Source organism: Chionomys nivalis, chromosome 3 (assembly GCF_950005125.1).
Source record: "Chionomys nivalis chromosome 3, mChiNiv1.1, whole genome shotgun sequence".
Lineage (NCBI taxonomy): Eukaryota > Metazoa > Chordata > Mammalia > Rodentia > Cricetidae > Chionomys > Chionomys nivalis.
The window spans coordinates 125,095,717-125,119,690 of NC_080088.1; the positions used below are offsets into that span (position 1 = coordinate 125,095,717).

The 23,974-nt window shown below is 44.2% G+C and overlaps 1 protein-coding gene across 3 annotated transcripts in view; it reads left to right on the top strand.

Annotated features, from left to right (window-relative positions):
* The window catches only part of Ttc28 (tetratricopeptide repeat domain 28), a 477,926-nt gene that overhangs the window by 255,759 nt on the left and 198,193 nt on the right, over positions 1-23,974 (top strand). For all 3 annotated transcript variants that reach the window (XM_057763932.1, XM_057763933.1, XM_057763934.1), the window contains 2 exons: positions 5,167-5,439; positions 6,197-6,327. In XM_057763932.1, coding sequence (XP_057619915.1) covers positions 5,167-5,439; positions 6,197-6,327 — 404 coding nt within the window. The remainder of the gene's footprint in view (positions 1-5,166; positions 5,440-6,196; positions 6,328-23,974) is intronic.

Consider the following 23,974-nt stretch of genomic DNA (forward strand, 5'->3'; position numbering starts at 1 on the left):
ACATCTTTTAAAGAATATTCATGGAGACTTTTTATTTACTCACTGAGTAAGCATCTGTTCATTCTGAGACATTCCTGCTTCTGCTGTAGGGTGTTGTACCGAATGTATTGATACCAGCAGAATGATTTCAGTTTGGCTTTGAAGCAATTTGTTGAGAAAAATGTAAAAAACAAAAACCATAAAAAATTTCAAAAAAAGAGCAGTTCAGAGGCTCAGAGAAGCTGTCACCCGTGGGGTCCCTTCCCACCTTACAGTGAGTGGCCTGAGGCTGACCCTGGAGAAACCTGCTGCTTGCAGACACTTGGAGCACTTAGTGTTTTCGCCCCTCAGACTTAATAAATCTGACTTGCTTAGCACTGCCTTCCCCACTCTATCTGACATGCTTCTGGGACTATGGCTGCACAGTGTGGTTCTGTGCACCAGACTACATCCTAGCTGCCTTGCTTTGGGACCGTCACTGTTTGCTTCTCATGTGTGGTTTCTGATATTGAGGCCCAACTTTGTGGTTTGGACCCTTTGGATGTTGTTATAATAATTTTGTTTGTTGAGTCAGGGTGTCATGCAGCCAAGCCTGGTCTCTGACTCACAGTACAGCTAAGTCTGACCCTAAACTCCCAGTCCTCCTGCCTCTATCTCCCAAGTGCTGAGATTACAGGATGTGCCAAGATGTCTGGCTTGTTTTGTAATTCTTAAATGCAACAGAGAAAAATTCCTTAACCAAGGTGCTTTTGTAAGCAAACAAAACTCTCATGACTTCAAAGAATGCCTACAATTTGGTGCTTTTCTTTATTTATGTTTTTAATTTCTTGGGTGTGTTTGTATGCATGTATAAGTCTGTGTACCACATGCATGCTCTGCCCATGGAGGCCAGAAGGAGGGTATCGGGTCCTCTGGAACTGGAATTATAGGTGATTATAAACTGCCATATGGATGATGAGACTCGAACCTGTTTCCTCTGGAAGAGCGTCAGTGCTCATAACCATTGAGCTCTAGCCCTCGTTTGATCTTTTTTTAAGGCAAGATTTCATTTGAGAGCTGGCTCAGCACTAGATCATACTTGCCTAATGTGTGCTGAGTCCTGAGTTCGAACCCAGTACTACAAAGACAAAAAATTCTTTTCTAAGGAAGGTCCAGCCTATATTAATTTATTTTTTCTATATAAATATACTATCCCTGCCGGGTGGTGGTGGCACACGCCTTTAATCCCAGCACTTGGGAGGCAGAGGCAGGCGGATCTTTGTGAGTTCGAGACTAGCGTGGTCTACAAGAGCTAGTTCCAGGACAGGCTCCAAAACCACAGAGAAACCCTGTCTCGAAAATAAATAAATAAATAAATAAATAAATAAATAAATATACTATCCCTATCCATATTAAAATTAATTTGATTTTTATTATTATTCTCTGCACTCCTAACCAAATTGTCTGATTTATTTTATTTTTGAAATTTCACCCATGCATACAACATGTGAGCAAACTTTCTTGTGGCTATGATGGCCTTACTATTTAGATAAAGTATCTGGACATGAAGCACCACCGAGTTCAATGTGTGGAGTACCTAGCAAACCTGTTTGCATGTGGAAAGGTGTGCCTCTCAGAGCTAGCAAATGTCGCATGCTCCTTAGCAGAGCCTGATTGTTTTATCAACCTCTGCTCCATTCTCACAAACTCCTGAGGTGTCAGGAAACATGACTTTGTTCTTGAATTCCTAAAGACTTTACATTTCAAAAACTTGCAACAGGGGCTCAGTCAGTGTTGCGAAGGGCCTTTATGTTCCTATGGTATTGGTTTGACACCAGTTATTTCATGTATTATGCATACGTTCTAGAAAGAAAAACATCTGAATAGCTATAGGCTGCCAACATTCTGTTCTGTCAATCTGCTAAAGATCACAGAATCAGTCCCTCCGATGACAGCATGAGTTTGTCTTAGAACAGGAAATGGAGCCAAAGAATCGTAAAGAGGCTTAGAGGTTAATTACAGATGTTAAAAAGTGTCTTATTATCTTTGTCATCAAAAGCAGATACAGTTGGCTGGATACAGTGACATGGACCTCTGGTCCTGGCTGCTTGGGAGGTCAAGTTGTATATTGCTGCGTATATAAGCAGAGATGTCCACATACATCGGTGTCTTTGTACACATATACACATAACAACCATGCACTTGTACTCATAAGTACACATGTGTAACCATGAGCACAGCCATAGCCTATACACCTAGCAGTGTGGGGAGCCCGAGGTTAGTAGTTTTGAAGGACAGACATGTTCTGGCACTATCACTCAGTTTTTCTGTTAAGCCACATCAGCTTCTGTTGCTTCATGCACTGCCTGATCTGCTCACACGCGCCTGTTGGAAATCTGTCTTTCTTGCAGAGATTATCTGTCTCTTGCTGGTTCTTCCCCCCAAAATGTCTCCCACTTAAAACAAAGGCTGTGACTATTTAAATGCTGCGCTTTGTTTAACGAGTCAAGTTCCTCTTCTGTGAAGCTTTTGATCATCCTGAAACATTGCTTTCACATCCACTTCAGATTTATCTTTGCGGTGGCATTTGTTTTTAATGTGCTTATAGTCTCTTTCTATATGCTTTGAGCGGGAATTTTCTGTTCTTCTTCTTTTTTACTGATAATTTTCTTAATATCATTGTCATCTACCAAAAAACTTGCCCAAGTGAAGATTTCTTTTCCCTTCTTGGGAGTTTCCAGACAACACCTAACCCCAGCCTTCCAACTGTTACAGTGCTGTTTCCTCTGCTGCTGTTTCAGGGGCCCCGCAGTTGCTATGGAAGAGACTAAAGAATGGGCCTGTGCCTGCATGGGTCACTTCGGGATGAGCAACAGAACACTCTCCTTGTATGTCAGGAGGTCCCATTCTGCATACCTGCTTCCTGCCTTCCACTATAAAAGCTTAAACATCCAATCCCAATTTTCCCACCCTCCCTTGCATCTGAGACCCAAACGTAGGCTCTGAAACTCCAGGTTCAATGAAGAGAGATCATACAGGATGTGTGTGTGGGGTGGCAGCACTGCTTTCTGGGGCTGAGTTTGGTGGCAGGACTCCACTTTGCACCGGAGGCTGCATCGCCACCGTCCACAGTGTAAATCGGTAGGCTTCTAGTTAAAAGCAGCCAAGGTCTCTGTAGCTTGCAACTAAATCTGCTGTGGTGGCCCAGGTGCCTGGAATTCTGCAGTAGACTCTTGCATTGCCTCTGACCCTGTCTGGTTAACCTTAGTTAAATCAGATAAGTGCCCAGATTCTTTGTTCCTAAAAAGGTGGTGTCTGTTATTTCTGGTTTTGCTATTGGAGATGGGTGCTACTTCTGGTCGCCACTGCTGCTGGCAGTCCTGCTCTCTCCTGACTGCCCTTAGCCTCGTTGGCTAACCGGTGCGGGCTAGTATTCTGCTGCTTGCATCTTGACAGGAGTAAAAATGTTCTTTGTTCTCTCTTTAGTGATCTGATTGAAGGGGAAAACGCTTTAGGCACCACCGTGCTCCAAGGTTTCCCTGGTGATGTTGACTCAGGCGAGAGCGCCTTAACAGAGAACTGAAGAATCATAAATTGCGGAGCTTTCGTGTTAATACAGCACATTGGCCAGAATGCTAGAGATTTAAGGAGCTCAGCATTGTCACAGGCTTGATGTGTGGATTATTGGAACCACTGTTGTGAAGGAGATTTCAGGAACTCTAGAGGCACAGTTATAACTCTTATTATCTTTAGAGGAAATAGAGAAGGGAGGGACGGGAGCTTGTCATCTGCATCCAACTCCCCAAATGGAACTGATCCCACATGGCTTGCTGACCTCTAACCTGACTGTTGCTATTTGAACAGAAAATGAGGCTGACACCTGGTAAGTCACCAGGATGCAGGTGATGGTTTTCTTATGGCTTTGCTTGCTGTTGCTTTGTGTGTTTGTGTACTAGTGTAAGAAGTAGCCCTTGAGAATGGTTGGCATTTTGTGGTTCCTGTTTCCTTTTCTGCATCTCCTGGGAGAAACTATGGACAGCGTTTCTTAGTCAGTCCTCTCATTTGCTCTGGATGACAAACATGTTAGGGGCACTCACCAGGGAGACAGAGGAAGGGATTGTATCATGAGCCTGCACTGGGCCCCTTGACTATTTAAAACATCATTGACACAAAAACACATCTCTCACCTCATAGAGGATAAGAGCCAAATATGAGTGACCATGGCCTAGAAACACAGATTTAGACTACCCCCAATTCCATGTTCCTACAAGATAGCAATTTCATAAACTTTTTATGGTGACAGAGCAAAGGAAAGTCATAAATCTTTGGCACTTTTCAAATACACTGGTGGTTGCATCAGGTAGGCAGGTTATAGCAACGGGGTCGGGAGAACTCTGTCATAGGCCGTCAATGTTGCCTGACGCTATCCTCAGCTTTTTGACTGGTGAAGAGGCTACAGTTTGAGGTGGTGGCGGGGAAGAGGCAGAAATCTTTAATAATTAAATAAATTAATTAATAAAAAAAAATACATTCCAAAAGTTACTTGTTGTTGTTTGTTTGCTTTTTTAAAAAAAATCCTTTTATCAAAATCTTAAGTTCAGCTTTCTCCATTAGTAACAGGGTATTTGTTCTGACACAAAGAGGGGAAAGCAGGGAAGGGAAGTTTAGCAGGGCTAAAGATAGGCCAAGATAAATTGCAGTGACCTCCGAACCTCTCCACATCATCACAGTTTAAGCAACCAATCAGCAGACGCAGCTTCTTTTCTGGAATTCTCATTCACAGCATTCAACAGTTTAATCTAATATTTCTGCCGGACAAACGTGGAACTACTCTAAAATAACTGTTAGCTAGACTATACGATACATGCCATGAAATGAAGAGAGTGTAGAAACAAGAGTGGTTGAGCGCTGAGGGTGGAGGCTGGTGCCCGGTGGAGGCTGGTGCCCGGTGGAGGGTGGCTGGAAGGATGGACTTGTATGAGCAAGGACAGCCAAAGGAAAGGGTGAACATGGCCATGCTTGTGGGAGAAAGAAGAAGCTGGATGGGCGAGACAAGCCGTAGGATATGCAGGCCACCCTGTGGTGCCTGGTTCCGGGTTGAAGGGCTTGTGCTTGGACCAGGCCACAGACATGTTTCTAAAGCACAATGAAAAGATTGCTGTGTCTGTCGTCTATCAATCTTTATTCTCTTGTTTTTCTTTTCTTCAGACACCCTGGAGCCCACTTACCAGCAGCTTCAGAAAATGAAACTGGACAAGAGTCCCTTTGTGGTCGTGTCTGTGGTTGGGCAGGAACTCCTGACAGCTGGCCACCACGGGGCCTCTGTGGTTGTCTTAGAGGCTGCTCTGAAGATTGGCACTTGCAGCCTCAAACTGAGAGGCTCTGTCTTTTCCGCATTGAGCAGTGCACACTGGTCTCTCGGGAACACAGAGAAGAGCACTGGGTACATGCAGCAAGACTTGGACGTAGCCAAGACCTTAGGTATGCGGTTTGCCTGCATGTCAGCTGCTTGCCCTGATCTTGGCATGACCAATATATGCAACAGGACATTCAATTTTAAAGCCCTCAGTCTTAAGGATTTTCATACAGCAAGGGTCTGAGGCTCCCAGAAGGCCTAGCAATGTGATTAGCATCTTCATGACCTCCCTCAGGGTTTTCATGTTCACAGTTTTGTAATGGCTCTTCTGCCTACCAGCTGGGGGCACATTTGGACTTCGTTTCTTGTTGTTTTGGAGACAGGGTCTCACTGTATAGCCCAGGCCAGCCTTTATCTTGTGAGCCTCCTGCCTCCATGCAAGGAAGAAGAAGGAGGAGAGACATGACTTGGGATTGTGGCCATCGCTGTAATGATATTTCAGGGACTCTCAGGTTGCAGAAAGGAGGGCTGTGGTGTCTGCCATCAGATACTCCTAGAGAAGTGATGTATGGTAGGAGGCCTGGAATCAGATGGCTTAACCAGCAGGCTGATAATTGCTCAGAGCCAAAGGTCATCTGCAGAGTGAGGAAGAGACTCCCAGCAGCAGCTGGTTTGTGTGAGGTTTACAACACCCCCACCCCACCCCGTGCACATGTGTGTTACAACAATAACATCCAGAGAGTTGGGTTCTAGGATCTCATCTTCCCATACAGAGTCTAAAAGAAAAACCAAGTCCTAGCTAGTAAATTTGGCTTTTAAGAGAACCATGTATGTTATAAATAATTCTGTAACTTGGAGAATTTCTCTTCTCCTCTAAATCAGGTGACCACACAGGAGAGTGCCGAGCTCACGGGAATCTAGGCTCTGCGTTCTTCTCCAAAGGGAATTACCGAGAGGCTCTCACAAACCACAGGCATCAGTTGGTGCTCGCCATGAAGCTCAAGGATCGGGAGGTAGGAAACCCACCTGCAAGCCAAACTCCATTTTCAGAAACACAGAGCCCCTTGATCTGTGCAGGAAGCATTTATGTGCCTTAGCTTCTGCTTTAGAAGCTGATAGTCATTGAGTCTCTCGTGCATGGTTAGGTGTTGAATACCTTGCACAGTGTCTCTGACCTCTGGAGCAAATGGCGTGCTCAGGTACACTGCTCGACCTCTCCTCAATTGCATCATGAAATACACAGGCAAAATGGCAGAGAGTGTATCTGGGACACACTGGGACACACTGACTCAGGTGAGCTCCACTTGTTTCTTCAGTGGGTTTTTTACTTCTGAGAGAGAAGCCCGTTGAGCTTATAAGGAAGCCATATTCTGCATGCCTCTGTGAGTTTGACTTCTAGGTTGCACATCTGAGGGAGATTTTGCAGTGTTTTTCTGGGGGCGTTGTTTCACTGAGCGTAATGTCCTTCACGCTTACACATGCTGTTGTGTCCTGATGTTAATTTTCAATACTTAGGGTGTTCGCATGTCACGGCTGCTGCGAACCATGCTGCAGTGAGTACAGCATCTCACTTAGCGTCTCCTCCTGTTTTCAGGATGCTGGGGAGTGAACCTGGTGCCTTGTGCATGCTGGATGATAGTCTAAGGTTGAGCACCTTCCCAGCGCAGTCTGATTATTATGGCTTTTTTCTTAGGACTGTTGTTTACCTTATTGTGATAAAGTAGAAATCTTTATTTCTGTGTTGTGGAAAACTGCCAAGTGATAAACTTGGAATTGACTGTGGTCAGAACTTAGAGGAGTGGGCTACGTGTCTCAAGGGAATCAGTGTTTGTTTTGTTTAGGTTCATAGTTCTAACAGGCCAGTCTTCTGGGATTCTTAGATGTGCAGTTTCTTCCAGGAGCTCCTGGCCTAGACAGGCTCAGAGCGCCATGTGCACTGCAGCTTCTCCCCGAGGTGTTTACCACTACAGTGTGAAACCGCTGCTTAGCACTAATGGTGAGCACTGTCCTGATCAACACCAGGGTGCTGTATGTCAAGTTAAGACAGGGCGTGCTGTCGACTCAAAGGGTCTTCAGGAAGTAGCTGAAACCTGACATTATCCGTCATGTTCTGCTGATGTCACTAGATTTTTAACAAAGATATTATTTGCTAGTTTTGTACAATTATGTAAGGCACATGGAAGTAACCAAACTCTGACCTACCCTACTATTACCATTTTAGACACCCTCTGTCGTCCACATGCACAGTTGCATTTGTGTCAATTCAAATCAAAATTGAAACCTTTTTATAGGATTGTTTTATAACTTTTCACTTAACTTTTTCTGCTTGCTTTAAGGTCTTCATAATTATTTTACTCTCCTGACCCTCCCACTGTTATATATTTAGGTTGTTTCAAATGATTTGGCATTACAGAATGTGAGCCAGTACCACAGTAGCTAAGCCTTTGAAAGCTTTAATATGTCTTATCTGTTCCTTTGGCTACATTAAGAGACATGAGTTTTGCTTTCTTACCTATGTGAGGCATTACCATTAGAATGCAAAGCTCAGCCTGGTTAAAAAGGTGGTGGTCTATAGGCATTTGCTTGTCTGTTCTGTTTGTCAGACAGGGTCTCACTATGTAGCCCTGGCTGACCTGGAGCTTGCTGTGTAGACTAGGCTGGCCTTGAACTCACAGAGCTTTGCCTGCTTCTGCCTTGAGTGCTGGTGCTAAGGGCATATGCTTGTATTTGTGTTACTTTGATCAATTGGGTGAATTAGTTTTTACTATTGCATATATAGCTTTCTTATTACTTCATTGCCTATCTGGAGATAACCAGGTCTCACTCTGTATCTGTAGCCCAGGCTAGCCTGGAACTTGTGACCTTCCTGCCTCAATCTCCCACGTGCTGGGATCAGGTTTATGTCAGCAGATCAGGTTCATAGCTTAACCTGTGTTCTCTGTTGCGGTTTTGCATATTTTGTGTGGGTTGGAAACTGGTTTCTCATGTGATGCGCTATGCCTGCTGTGTGCACCCGCTACGTGGCTCTAGCTACTTTCAAAGATGTCCGCACCACTCTGCCCACCAGTGTACTTGAAGAACATTTGTTACATTCTGGGGAATTGTCCTTTGGGTTTCTGTTTGAGTCCTGTTAAATGTGCATGCTGCTGCGGGAAGAGGTCTCTATTGTAGGGGCTGCCCACGCAGGACTCTGCTCTGTCCCTCCGTTTTTCTTTATGCTTCTCAGTAGCATACATTGAGCCAGGTTTTCCTGCATGTTTTCCATGCCTCCTGGATGTGGTGTGTGGCCCACTGGTCTCTCCTGTACACCTGTATAGGAAAAGGTTGGCTCTATATTTGTATTTGCCGTATGGAATTTTTTCCTAGTAGTTTTATCAGGTCATGCATGATTTTGTTGATTCTTTGAGTTCTCCAGTAGTGGCAGAGTGTCCTCCAGGTGATGGTAGTTTGTACGTATGGCTCAGGAAACCTTTTCCTCTTAATCGTTGCACTGATCAAAATTTACAGTGCTCTGAGTGACAGTATCCAGTTCAACCTGTGGTTTACTTTCTGATATTTTTGGCGAGTGTGCTTACTGTGTGTGACTGGGTTGCACGCAGCTTTCACACAATTTCACTTGTGGTCTGAGACACCTCCTCTCTTCTAACACCTCTCCCAGTTGGTCATCCTTGTTTCCCCTTCCATTGCCGTGTGCATCAGTGCTCTCAGGTATCTGTATAGAATCTGAGAACCTCATGAGAGGAAACGTGATTTCGCCTCTCTGAGACTGACACTTAACAGGGACATCGCTGCTCGTCTCCATCCATTCCTCTGTTGATGGACACCTATGTTGATTCCATGACTCGACTATTATAAAGTATACTTTTTAATCTAACATCTCTGTGACCGTTCGTTGCATCTTATATATTCTGTTGAGTTGTTTTTCTATTGAAATAAAATGTCCTTTGAAACAAAGTTAACCACTGTAAACTCTTGGGATAGTGGAGATAAGAAACTGCACTCCCCTGGTGCATCTGAACTCTAGTAAGTTCTGGGATTTTACTGAACAGGAAGATAGCAACCTTGAAGCCCATCCATCTGCTCACCTTAGCCGCCATGGGGTTTCCTTTTATGCAATTACTCTCAGATACTTAACAGGGGAGGTGATGCCTTCGCCACAGGGTTTTTCATTGAGAGTAACCTTCTGTCTCCTTTAATGGCTTCAAAATTAATTTCAGGAGCCTGCAGAGCCCTTCCTGTGAGTGAATATTAATTGTCTGGAGGGTCCATAAATTATATCGTATTAAATGTCCTCTCATCAGGAAATCTGATATGCAAATGCACCGATGCCTCCGAAGGTCTCATCACCCCCATTTCTCTCCTGAGCCTCATGTTTCTCTACCCATCTGCCCCCCAGGACCCCACTTTGGCTTACTGAACCTGCCTCAGCCTTCAACCCCTGCCTGCTGCTGTAGCATTCTTGGCTTTTTGCCTAGGCCACCTCTCCCTGTCATGTTCGAGTCACTTTGGTGACTGAATTCTCTTATTTCTGTAGTAGGAATCTCTTTTCTGTCTCTCTTTCCATCCCCTCTCCTGCTGTACTTCTTTAGTCTGAACCGTTCCAGCAGCTTACTCTGCACACCTTCATTCTTTTAACAGAAATTCTACAAGTTGAGTTCACTCCTGGGTCTGTGAGCATAGCCCAAGATAGTGAAATGGTTGAATATGATCTTAGGTATCCCACAATCTTAAATTTGAATTTTGCCTCTGTTGGTAGTTGGTGTGTGGCCTGAAACTGTCTCTTTTAAATAGATGAACTGACACATGAGTTGCTTCATTTGTGGGCTGCATCACAGCTTTCTTCGAGTCTTTTGATGAACATCAATGCTTAGGTATTTGCTAATATGTATGTTTAGAAGGACAGATTTTTTTTGCCAGCTATCTAAAATGGTTGTACTGAGATATGTCATCAGCAATATAAGGGGTTATTAAACTCCAACAAAAATAGCTAAAAAGTAAAACGGGGATACAGCCATCTGAGGGAGTAACTCTGAGTGCTGTCCCAAGTAGTTCATCTGAGTGAGTAACTCTGAATGCTGTTACAAGTAGTTCATATGCTGTTATCAAATTAAATGTTATTTCATAGACACAGTGTTCAGAGCACAGGGCTCACAGCTTTAAGATTTAGAAAGGATATGCTATTGCGGTCACTGGAGCCACAGCTGCCACTGGAGCCACAGCTGCCACTGGAGCCACAGCTGTCAGTCACTGGAGCCACAGCTGTCAGTCGCTGGAGCCACAGCTGTCAGTCACTGGAGCCACAGCTGTCAGTCGCTGGAGCCACAGCTGTCAGTCACTGGAGCTACAGCTGTCACTAGAGCCACAGCTGTCAGTCACTGGAGCTACAGCTGTCACTAGAGCCACAGCTGTCAGTCACTGGAGCCACAGCTGCCACTAGAGCCACAGCTGTCAGTCACTGGAGCCACAGCTGTCAGTCACTGGAGCCACAGCTGTCAGTCACTGGAGCCACAGCTGTCACTGGAGCCACAGCTGCCACTGGAGCCACAGCTCTCAGTCACTGGAGATACAGCTGTCAATCAGTGGAGCTACAGCTGTCACTGGAGCCTCAGCTGTCAGTCACTGCAGCCACAGCTGTCAATCAGTAGAGCTACAGCTGTCACTGGAGCCACAGCTGCCACTGGAGCCACAGCTACCACTGGAGCTACTGCTTCTCTCCCCACTGTGTCACCGTGTGTGCACCGCAGATGACCGTGGAGTCCTCACTGTCACCGTGTGTGCACCGCAGATGACCGTGGAGTCCTCACTGTCACCGTGTGTGCACCGCAGATGACCGTGGAGTCCTCACTGTCACAGTGTGTGCACTGCAGATGACCGTGGAGTCCTCACTGTCAACGTCTGTGCACCGCAGATGACCGTGGAGTCCTCACTGTCACAGTGTGTGCACTGCAGATGACCGTGGAGTCCTCACTGTCACCGTGTGTGCACTGCAGATGACCGTGGAGTCCTCACTGTCACCGTGCATGCACCGCAGATGACTGTGGATTATTAGTGCTTGTTTTAGCATAAAATGGTTTTGTCCCAAATACTCAATTGAACTGCGACTGACGGAAGGGATTTCTTTTGTTAGGTAGCTTTGCATATGTGTCTCCTGTCACACTGGGGCATGCAATTGTTCTTATTTCTGAAGCCCTGCTTTAAGTTCACCCCAATTCTAGTTTCTTCTCTCCCCAGTCATTTGCCCTTCTGAAATTCAGTTCAGACTGTGAAATTACCTGTTCAAAAAGCTTTGCCAGCTCCAGTTGCCTCTGGGGGAGTCTAAATGCCTGTATAACTGTCCCCGTGACTTCTGAACCATTCTGTGTGTAACCCCGTGAGATTGCTTGCCATAAGTTTCATCCTTATGTATGTTAGCTTATTTTTGTCCCCTTGTTAAGTTTGACTGAACAGCCCTTGTTCACCAACGCTCTTTCTCATCATTTCTATTTGGCATTATCCCATCTGCGGATAGGTCCATTATATCAGTTCCTTTGTGACCTGCTTAGGAAATGTTTGTGCATCACCCAGCTTCATTTTTTCAGCATCACATTTAGATCTGTGGCCTTGCTTGTTTTGGGTTTCCTCCCATGGATCCAGCTGACCGAGCACTCTGGAAGCTGCAGAGCTGGCTGCGAATTTCCACCCTGATCTTCCTGTCTTTTTGCAAACAGCACACTGCCTCACTGATGAGTTTCTGACTCTGACCCTGTCACTCTAGGAGCTTTCCTGTAGTCAAGAGTGTGCTACTGTCCCATTCTTTTCTTTCCCACATTGGGATGTAACATATTTCTGAACCAGCTTGTCAGTCTTTTCTGTAAACATCCAACTGCAATTATGATTAGAATTGATTGTGGCTTATATATTTCTTAAACAGTGGGGTCGTAGCCCATTTTCAGTGTATTCAAATATAAATGCATGGAAAAAAGCTAAAATTGGTAGTTATGTAGTTTTATTTTTTATTTTTTTGTACTTATTTTTTGCAATTCTTATTTGTATGTGTTTATGTGCATTAACAGGGTTTGGTGGGATAGCTTGATTCATGTACATAAAGTGTACGATCAAGTTAGAGTAGTCAGTAATTCTGTGTTCTTGCATATTGTTCTATTTTTAGTCCTTATTTTATTTTTAATTATGTGCATAGGTTTGCTTGAGAGGTTGTGCATGTGAGTACAGTATCTTTAAGGATGAGGATGTCAGATCTGGAGCTAGGATTACATGCTGTTGTGAGCTGCTTGCTGTGGTTACTAGGAACTAAACTTGGGTCCTCTATAAGAGCAACACATGTTCTTAACCACCGAACCTTCACCATCTCTCCAGCCCCATATATTATTGTTTCTTTGTACTGAGAACCTTTATCTTCTTTTCCTTTACCTATTTTAAAATTCATAGCACACTGTGTAGAATGTGCTCGCCCTGTGCTGTGGAGCATTGGTATTGATCCCTCTGATCTCTCTTTCCTTTTCTACCTGTTCAGGTACACACACACACACATACACACACACACACACACTTGGATATAAACATATAAATGTAAGATAAAATGCATAAATCTTAAAAACGTGTACATATGCATATGTAGCAATGGAAGGAGAGGAACTAATGAGTCCCCACACTATCTGAGGAGCTGTTGACAGTTGATGGTTTCTGGGGAGAGAGAGTCAGTTTCTTTTTTCTTTTTCTTTCTTTTATCTTCTTTTGCGCAGGGGGGGGGGCTTCAAGACAGGTTTTCTTTGTGTAGCCCTGGCTGTCCTGGAACCAGCTGTGTAGACCAGACTGGCTTTGAACTCACAGAGATGCACCTGCCTCTGTTTCCAGGCGTGAGCACCCATTGCCCAGCTTGAGAATCAGTTTTTTTCCTTTTCGTTTATGTGTATACATGTGTGTGTAAACAGGTACCCACAGAAGTCAGAAAAGGGCTTCAGATGCCATGGAACCAGAGTTACAGGCAATTATGAGCCACTTGGGTAGTTCTGGTTGTTGTTGGAAATTGAACTAGGTCTTCTGGAAGAACATTAACATAGCCATCCCTCCATGCCCAAGAGTCAGTCTTTTAAGGGTGTGACCACTGTTAGGTTGCCCATGTTCCAGTGCATGGCCCACACCAGCGACTGTATAGGCAGTACGGGGTGGAGTTGGTGGGGTATTAAGAAAGGAGGACTAAAGTCTGAAGGGGTGAGGTGGGCCTGTGTCAGGAAGAGGAATACGGATGGCAGGGCCAAAGCGTATTGCTTCACCACACACCACGCGTTGACTTCACCGAGGACCCGGAGGCTCCTGCTGTTCTTGTCATTGTCAGCTCAAACACTCTGGGGTCCCCTCCCTTCCAGGCCAGAGTTGGGGATGCTTGTAGCCTGGAGGAGGAGTGCCCAGCTGATGTGGAGCACAAGCTTCCTCGGAGCTGGAGGAACAGAAGCTTTCTTGTCTGGTTCTTGTAACTTCAGAGTTAGCAAGCAAGTTTTGGAAACTAGAAAATACAAGTACATTTTGATTTCCTGTTCTTTGGCAGTTATCTTTGTTGTGAGTGACTAAATTCTAAAGTTCACATCAGTGAGGATTCCTTTACAATCTCATGCTGCTCTCAAAAGTGAAAAATGATTCTTTTTGATTATGAAAATGAAAGTGAATTATCACCAGCTCATGACACATGTGGGTTTTCAGGAGAAAACTGAGCTTCTGGGCCTCCTTAGAATGGGGCTGCAGGAAATTAACCAGATGACTCCTGATGACGTCATCTTTCCGCAGTACTGTCTCCAATGCAACGCTGTTTCCTTGGAGATTTTTGCAGCCACTTTCTACACAATGTGTATTATATAATCTGCACTAGTGGTAATGTGAAATCCATTAAAAGGTTTGTGTGTGTGTGTGCATAAGAAAATAGAATGTAGTTAAGATAATTATTTTGCTCCTAGTAGTACAGGCAGTAGATTAAAATGTAAAAAACATTCCATTTTAGCTGAGAACTATACCCTCACAGGGAGTATTGAGTTCATGGGGAAGACTTGGCAACCTTCTCTCTCTGTCTCACAGGCCTTTGAGAAATGAGCAGGACAGTTGTACTGTAACCCAGGTCACCCCCAGATGGCAGAACTGACAGAGAGGCAAAATCAGACCCAGTTCTGAGGGTGAGATCTTTGGATTATGAACCAGCTGAGTCAGGCCTTTCAGACCTGAGGCGAGTTATAAAAACTTCTTTTCAAGCTGCTGATAAAATAGTGATGACCTCAAAAGAAACAGCCTGCCCAGCAGGTGTGCACGAGGCTGGAGTGAGGCAGGCTGCACAGCCACTCCATTCCCCGCTGGGTTTTCTGAAGTGCAGCTTCTCACTGCCTACCATGCTTTTGGTTGTCTTCTGGCCATAGCATTCTGTGGTCCTTCTTGTGACGCACAGAAGAAGGTTTGGGTGAGGGCTTATGAGACCTCAGCTAGAAAATAAGACTCAAATCCAAGATAAAAGGTGCCGAATAAGACCAGTCCCAGGAAGTCAGGGGGATGGGGTTAACTGGAAAGGGCTGTAGATCAACTAGTCACCTAGCTGTGGTGGTGACCTGCCTTTCTAGACACTGGAGAGGCCCAGGGGCTTAAGGTCAGCCTTGCAAACATGATCTCTTTTTAAAAGATTTTACGTGTATTCAAAAATAAATAATATATGCTCATAATGTATGAAAAATAGGAAATCTTAACAGCACAATAGAAACTGCAGGCAAGCAAAGTAGAAATATTTGGGCCGAAGATCAGAGAACTTGACATTAGACTGGTTCACTATAACATTCTAGGTGATGGAAGGGGTCTGGAAGATGGGTGGATGGAAAAGCACCACGTGACCGTCTGAGGGAACATGGCAAGAAAGTAACATTGCCAGTGCTGTGGGGAAGGGGCAGGTGCAAATAATATATGTGTTGAAGAAAAGACATAAAATCAGGCAAAAATAATGTCTATAGAAATAGTAGATAACATTTTCTCCTGATTTAATTAGAAGGAAGTGAATGTACAGATTCTAAAAGCTTAGGTGACCACAAGAGAGATAAATGGAAATAAAAACCACACAGAGATCAATTATAGAGAAAGTCCTGAAAGCGTCTGGTGAACAACTTAGGACACATGACACAAAGGAGGGACAGTGCGGACAGATGCTGTCTGGCTTCTTAACAGAAATAATGAAGGCCAGGGCAAATGTTTTAACATCTTAAGAAAATTCTGTCAAACCAGAATTCCATAACCAAAACTAATATTGAGTGAAAGCAAAATAAATATATCTTTAGAGAAGCAGTGACCAAGAAGGTTATCCAAAGCCCTGCCCTGTGTGAAGTGCTTCGGAAAGACTTCTCGGGGGAAGGGAAATAACAGTAAGCGAGACACAAATCCAGAGACACAGAGGGACCAGAGCTCATCGGCGTCCTGCTGGGTGTAAGAGACTGCATGCATACCTTTTTCTTCTTTTCTTTAAACAACGTATGCTTTGAGCTGGAGAGATGGCTCCACAGCCAAGAGCACTGGTTGCTCTTCCAGTGCCCGTGTTTTGTTCCCAGAACCCATGTGGCAGCTCACAACCACCTGTAACTCCAGTTCTGGGCGATCTGACTCCCTCTTCTGGCCTCCAGTGGCATTGTACACACATGCTGCAAAGACACACATGCAGGCAAAACACCTAAACACATTTCAAAAAAACTTAAAAATTAAAATAAAAAACAAATGCTTGCTTAAGACGAAAATTTTAGCTCTTATTGTAATGTTTACAGTTTGCAGGGATGAATTATTTTTGTTTGTTTGTTTGAGTCAGGGTCTCAGTATGTAGCTTTTGCTGTCCTGGAACTCACTATGTGGATCGGGCTGTCCTTGAACTCACAGAGATCCACCTGCCTCTGCCTCCCATGTGTGGGATTAAAGGCGTGCGTTCCTGTGCCTGGCCATCAAATATATTGTATTTTCATGTGTTCTTTTTGAGAACTGGAAGTGACACAAGCACATTTAAAACATGTCTGACAATTTTATTATGTCTCAGCACATGGTGGCCAGCGAGATAGCTCCTGGGCAGCTGTCCCATGGAACTTAGAGCACATTTTCACACCGTGACTGTAATGCTCAGAGCAGTTTTACTCATAACAGCAAAACCTGGAAATAGCCAAGTCTTTTCTCAGTAGAAGGATAGATACATTAGCTGTTGAGTGCTGATATAGTAAATGCAATAGAAATAAATCTCAGAACCATCAGACCATGGGGGAAGTTCAGGCATGAAAGCAAACATGGTTTCTGAACTTAGCAGCAAGAAGTCTGGAGAAAACAACACTGATCTGTGGTGAGAACTGTCTCTGGGGACGGGGCTGACTTGGGAGCTACCTAGGTACACGGTCTATCAGCTCACTCATGGTGTAATTAAAATGTGTGCATCACACCACGTTACAAAACAAATTGGACTCAGTTATACATGCTAGACTATTTTGAAATAGTTGTATACTTTAAACTTTACGGAAGGCAGGGGAACTGATAAAAAGTGATCCAATAAAGCACGTTTAACAGAAGACACAGGAAAACGTCAGGGATCCAGATTCTGTTTAATAGAATATGTATTCAGGTATTCAGCATGCTGTTCTCTTGACTTTTATGTTTTTGTAATTTTTGCGCCATAAAAAATAAAGGATAGGGCTGGAGAGATGGCTCAGTGGTTAAGAGCACTGTCTGCTCTTCCAGAGGTCCTGAGTTCAATTCCCAGCAACCACATGGTGGCTCCAAACCATCTGTAATGAGATTTGGCGCCCCCTTCTGGCGTGTGGGTATACATGGAGGCAGAAAGTTGTATACATAATAAATAAAATCTTAAAAAAAAAAATAAAAAAAAAATAAAGGATAGAGAACTTAGTGGTGAGCAGTACTGATGATTCTCATGGTGCCAGGGGACAGTCACTCCACAGCTCCTCCTCTGTCCTGGCTAGACACAGCATATCTTAGGACAATCCAGAAAATGTTCATAGATGGCTGATGACCAACTAAATGCCCCAAAGCACTGAGATGCACAATAACCATGAGCACAGTTTGCGTGTGCAAGGGGATGAAGGATACCTGCTTTAGAGTGAGGCGCTCACATGACACTTTTTAACCATGCTCATTTACTCAGCCAGCAACCTTTTTCTGTGGGTGACGTCCTATGGGGAATCCTATAGAAAACACTGTTGGCTGAGCAAAGCGAACACCAAGGTCATCCTCAGCTACCTAGCAAGTTCAAAGCTACCCTGGGCTACATGAGACTTGGCCTCAAAAGAAAATGTGGTATTTCTAAAGATCCTAAAAGTCCCTTTTTTATTTATTGAGACATGGTTTCACTACGTGGCTCTGACTGTCCTGTAATTTGCTATGTAGCTCAAGTTGGCCTCAAACTCGCAGAAATCCATCTGCCCCTATCTCCCAAGTGCTGGGATTGATGGACTGCACCACCATGCCCAGCATCAGTCACAGTTTTAGACCTACTATGGTGCAGGGTATATAATATTAACTGGATCCTAGTTATTTAAAATTATTGCTATTGATAATGAATTATTATTTGCATGTGATGATTGGTATTTACCATTATAAATCAGAAATTCTGGCTGTGCCCAACTGTTTAAGTTTATTCAACACAAAACAATCCCCTCCATGTCACTGAGGTAGCTGACCACATCCAGACCAAAGTCCTCTGTGAAGTCAAATTTGGTTGCTGTGCCCCTGCCTCAGCAACCATGGACACATTGCTCCTCTGTAAGTGGCTCCATCAACCTCCCATCTTGTGAATCTTTCAGTTAGTTCACTTGCCCACTGGTTGTGCGCAGGGGCAGACACTATCTCTGGAGGCAGGTGGAGGTGATGATGGAGATGAGATGCTGGATGCCTTCCTTGGTAAGACATCAGTAGACATTTTTCTAGGCAAACTGCTCCTTCATGCAGCCTTGAGACTCAGGAGACTGCATGGCCTCTATGCCGTGAAGGTTTTGTGTGTTCTTGTGTGCTGGCTCCAGATGTTTGGGCATGTGGACATCCTTCCTGGCCACCATCACTCCCTCCTTAAAAGGAATTCGTAGATGCAGTCCCATTCTTGAGCATCAGCATCGAGGCGGCCACAGGCCTGGGCAAACACCGGGAAGGACAAAACAAAAATAACAACAGTAAATTCCTAAAGTCCATTTTAATATCCTAAGGATATCAGTAAGATTTTTCAATTTCTTGTTGTTGTGGGTTAAAATCTGATTAGAATAGATGGTAAGACTGTCTTGCCACTCATGATCTGAGCTCAGAATCCTTTCTGGATTTCAATTTTATTTCTCTAAAAGCAGTCTGTTCTGAAGCAATAATCAAAATCTCTAATTTTCCATAATAAAGCACCCTTGTCTAATTTCCATTAAATAGTAAAGTTCTGCTTTACTCAGAGGAAACTCCAAGATAGCCTGGCTAAGCTGCTTTTTAATTTTAATTTTTCTTCAAGGATTTGCAGGCCCACTGTCCACTGGCCAGCTGCCCTCTGTCTAGGTGTCTACTGTCCAGGTGTTTCTTATCAGGCACCCAATGTCCAGGCGCTCACTGTCAAGGTCCCCACTCTCCAGGCGCCCACTGTCCAGGCCCCCAGTATCCAGGTGCCCATTGAGAAAGCACCCATTGTCCAGGATCCCACTGTCCAGGCAACCACTATCTATGTGCCCACTGTGCAGATGCCCACTGTCCATGAACCCACTGTTCAGGTGCCCACTGTCCATGCACCCACTGTTCAGGTGCCCACTGTCCATGCACCCACTGTTCAGGTGCCCACTGTCCATGCACCCACTGTTCGGGTGCCCACTGTCCATGCACCCACTGTTCAGGTGCCCACTGTCCATGCACCCACTGTTCAGGTGCCCACTGTCCATGCACCCACTGTTCAGGTGCCCACTGTCCATGCACCCACTGTGCAGATGCCCACTGTCCATGCACCCACTGTTCAGGTGCCCACTGTCCATGCACCCACTGTTTAGGTGCCTACTGTCCATGAACCCACTGTTCAGATGCCCACTGTCCATGCACCAACTGTCCAGGTGCCCACTGTCCATGTACCCACTGTCCAGACGCCCACTGTCTAGGCGCCCACTGTCCAGGTGTTCACTGTCCAGATGCCCACTGTTGAGGTACCCAATGATCAGACACTATCCAGGTGCCCACTGTCCATGCACCCACTGTCCAGGTGCCCACTGTCCAGGTATTCACTGTCCAGATGCCCACTGTTGAGGTACCCACTGATCAGACACCCACTGTTGAGGTGCCCACTGTCCATGCCCCCACTGTTTGTGCCCCCACTGTCCATGCCCCCATTGTCCAGGTGCCCACTGTTGAGGTACCCACTGATCAGACACTCACTGTCCAGGTTCCCACTGGTCTCTGGAGGATGGAGCATGTCTTTCTGTCTTTCCTGAAATGTGGAAGTGGAGCTTGTCCAGTCTTATAAGTTGTTTATCAGTTAAGTAACTGATAACACCACACTATTTATTATATTGATTTTACTCAGAATTTCTGATGATTGGAGAACATTGCCTCATCCTTGCATGCTTCCAGGGACTTGGACCTGCCTTGGTGGTAAAAGAATGAAGCAAAGATACATGAACACACAGAAAAGCTGTGATGGGTGAGTGGACTGGGCTCTCAGATGGAGAAGCCACAGCACTCTAGAAACACAGCATGTTTATATATAAAGTTGAACAGGGAGGCAGGATTATTGCATTCAGATGAACAAGGAAGGGTTATGGCATAGAGCTGAACAAGGAGGTAGGTTAGTTCATCTCAGTAGGCGCAGTCTCTCTAGACAAGCTGTCTTCAGGCCGAAAATGTCTAAGAAGAAAGATGTGGTGGACATTTCTGCACACACTGTCAGCATCCACATGTGGGCCAGAGGGAAGGTTTTGCCATTTTCCTCTGGGTCTGAGGCTTGGAGGTTCTTCACCTGGCTGTGCCCTTGTTAACAGCAAACATTCACTCAGGGCTTCCACTCCCAGAGAGCATAAAATTTACTCTGTAACTGCCTTTTGGAAAGTTTCACTAGTCAAACCAAGAGTAAGAATGGTTAAAATATGCATGAATGCTTCCTAGACTCTCTGGAAATACTAGAAGGATCACTGTGTCTTCAGAATTCACAAGCAGAATGTATTAGAGCTACTGTTCTCACACTGAGCTCACTAAGACACAGCTTTCTAAGCTTCAGTCTCCTGACCAATTAAAAAGGCCATGTGGCCTGGCAGTGGTGGCACATGCCTTTAACCCCTGCACCAAAGATTCTATTAGAATTTCATCCACTAGTATGCTGAGTAGTGGCAAATTCTGGTACCCATCTTGACAGATCTCATTTTAAATTCAGGGCTGCAGGCAAAGCAGTTGAGGAACTTATTTTCCTTTTGTACTCATTGTTACTCTCTTGCGTCCCCAGTTGCCTAGGCGAGCCAGGGGTCGACTGTTGGTGGGATGAAGTGGATCCACTGAACCACAGAGCTGAGGTGCTTATTGTTTCATTCTCTTGAGTGCTCATTAAACCATCTTCTAAAGCATGGAGATTGCTATAGTTCAGTGCTAGCGTGGGAGGTCCTTCTGTCTATGTGTTGCTTTTATTGGTTAATGAATAAAGAAGCTGCTTTGGCCTGTGAGAGGGCAAAGTAGAGCTAGGCGGGAAAACTAGACCGAATGCTGGGAGAAAGAAGGCAGAGTCAGTGAGAAGACATGTAGCCACCACTGGAGACAGACACTTCCACTGGAGCCCACTGGACCCTTGCCAGTAAGCCACAGCCATGTAGCAATACACAGATTAATAGAAATGGGTTAATTTAAGATAGAAGAGTTAGCCAGAAATATATTTAAGCTATTGATCAAACAGCATTCCAATAATATAGTTTCTTTGTGATTATTTCGGTTTGGAGTGTCTGGGAACAAATGAACAGCCTCCCTCAACAAAATGGTATGCCAGTCTGGTCTGAAATGTTTGGTTCTGATGCCTGCCACCCACTTCATATCTGGATGCTTTTGTGCCCACTTGAGGTTGGGAGGAAAGTAGCTGAAACCATGCCCATGGCTCAACACTCCCTGCCTGGGCAGGCAGCAGAATCAGGTCTGTTAGGAGTGTACAGGCAGGAGAGCATGGCAGATTCACACTGCCATACACAGGGTATTTTCAGGCTACATAGTGCACTGCATGGCAGATTTATCTCTTACTCAAGTAAAAAAGGTTTATACACTGCACGGTACTTCTGAGTGTTGAGGTGGTAAGGACAAGTCTCACCCGGCAGTCTCAGAGGCAAGGAACATGCTTCTGCCCTGTTGATCTGGGTGGAGTCAAAAGGCAAAGCAGCCTTAGCCCTAGCCATACCACTTTGCATTTTAAGAAGCAGTCCTGGTCAGAAAAGGATTACGGATACACAATAAAGACAAATTCAGATGAAAAAGACCTCTAAATGGGTCACAGTGTGTTTAAAAAATGTACATAGACTTGGGAGAGAGTAGAGAGTATAGCGAGTTATAAAAAGAAGTAAATGGTTTTTTAAAAAATAAAACAAAGTCTTTAAAGAGACAGAGTAAACTTGTTGAAAGAGTAATAGGTAAGAAAAATAAGCCAGGTAAATATGGAAAATACACAGAAAGTTTGAACTATGTATATTATTGTGTTTTCTTTAATTTTTTTTGACTATGAAGGAGTACAGAGTACAGAGAGACAATTATTGGATGGTGCTAAGCTAAACCAACATATATATATTAAAGGTATCTTGACTTCAAAATTTGGGTCTAAGGATTTGTTGCTTTGAAAAAGAGGTTATGCTTTTGTTTCCACAGAGAATGAGAACCTGTGGATTACTTCCAGACTAATGTGATTTGATGGACCAAGAGCCCCTGAAAGGTTGCCATGAACACCCCCCAAAAATCACTTTGCCCAACAAAAAGCAGGAAGCAGTTTGGAGAGAACTATGCCCAAATCCCCAAATATTGTTTATAAATGTTTGTGTAGATTTAAAGAGGGATATGCTATAGAGATTTGCATTGGTATGGATTTTGGTTTACTGATTTAAATTTATGGTCAATTTTGTTATGTGTATATTTCTGCTCTTGATTAAGGTGTTGTGTTTGTGCAGCTCATTTAAAAATGTAATATATAATTAAGAAATATAGATTAATAGATAGTCATCTATAATAGTCAAGTTTCTAGTCATGTTAGTTAGGTTTTCTAGATATATAGAGATATATTTCAGTTAGATAATCTTCAAACCTTTCAAAGACCTATGGAATATGGCATTTAAAATGTTTTAAAAACTTAGGGCTTTTCATGAAAATGAGACACATCTGCTCCTGGTAGCAACAGTCTACTTCAAGAGGAACATGGGCATTCAAGAGGCTCCTCATGGAGTTTGTTTGCAATTTGGGCAAGAAACTTCTCTTGCCTGAACTGCTTGGTAGTTATGCTGTATGAACTGGACATACAGGATCCACAGAAAAATGACTGCAGAACTTGCCTAAAGGTGAGACAGTCCTTCAGAGTTCCTGCTTCATGAAAGAGTCTGTTAGACATTCTGCAGGACACAGAAGGAAGTGACTGACAAGCTGCTAATATAGGTGGAACTGTCTTTTGAAATTTTCTGCTTCATGGAAAAGTCTGAAAGATATTATGGGCCTGTAGGCTGGAGATGGGTGCTTACAACATTACAGAAGAACTTTGGGTGACTGTCCAGGCAATGAGATGTCTCTGTCAATTCTAGAGTTTTGGAAGTTGCTTACAGTGTACTTCCTGTTAGCTTAGGTTATATTATATCCTTCTGGAGTCTTTGATGGAGTTGAAGAATAGATAGGTATAGTTTTCCTTAGGTATGATAAAAAATAAAGCAGATATAAATATTATAATTGTAATTCTTGCTTGACTACTGTTTTGTTATATGTAATTTTACTATGTTAAAGTTAAAACCTTCCTTTTTATTTGGACAGAAAAGGGGAAATGGTGTGGGAAGTCCTTCTGTCTATATGTTGCTTTTATTGATTAATGAATAAAACTGTTTCAGCAAGTGGCTTAGCAGAATTGGGCAAGGTGAGGATTCCAAGCAGATAGAGGAGAGAGTAGGCAGAGTCAAAGAGAAACCATGTAGCCGCCCTGCAAGAGACAGATGCACCAGAACCTTGCCAGTAAGCCACAACCACGTGGCAATACACAGATTAATAGAAATGGGTTAATTTAAGATATAAGAGTTAACCAGAAATACATTTAAGCTATTGGCCAAACAGTATTGCAATCAATACAGATTTCTGTGTGATTATTCCAAGTCAGGGCAGTTGGGAAACAAACTAGTGGCCTCTGCCAACACAGTTCCTTTGCTTACTTTAGTCTTTGGTGAGGAGCAGGTAGTTGGGGAGGGATGTCCATCTTACAGGTAAGTCACATACCCTTTCAAAGCCCTGCCTCCCAACTCTGGCCCCACACCGTACCCGCTGATCTACATTGCATAGTCAGTGGGTAAAAGGCTAGGCAATGTGGTCTCTGACCTTTTTCCTTCTCTCTCTATGGATTCATAAACAGCGGTTCCTTTACCTCAGAATACCTTTACTTCCTCCAGCAAAGCTGTTGCAGTGTCTTGCCTCATACAGGAGGGAAGTGTGTTTCTCGTGAGAAGAGCA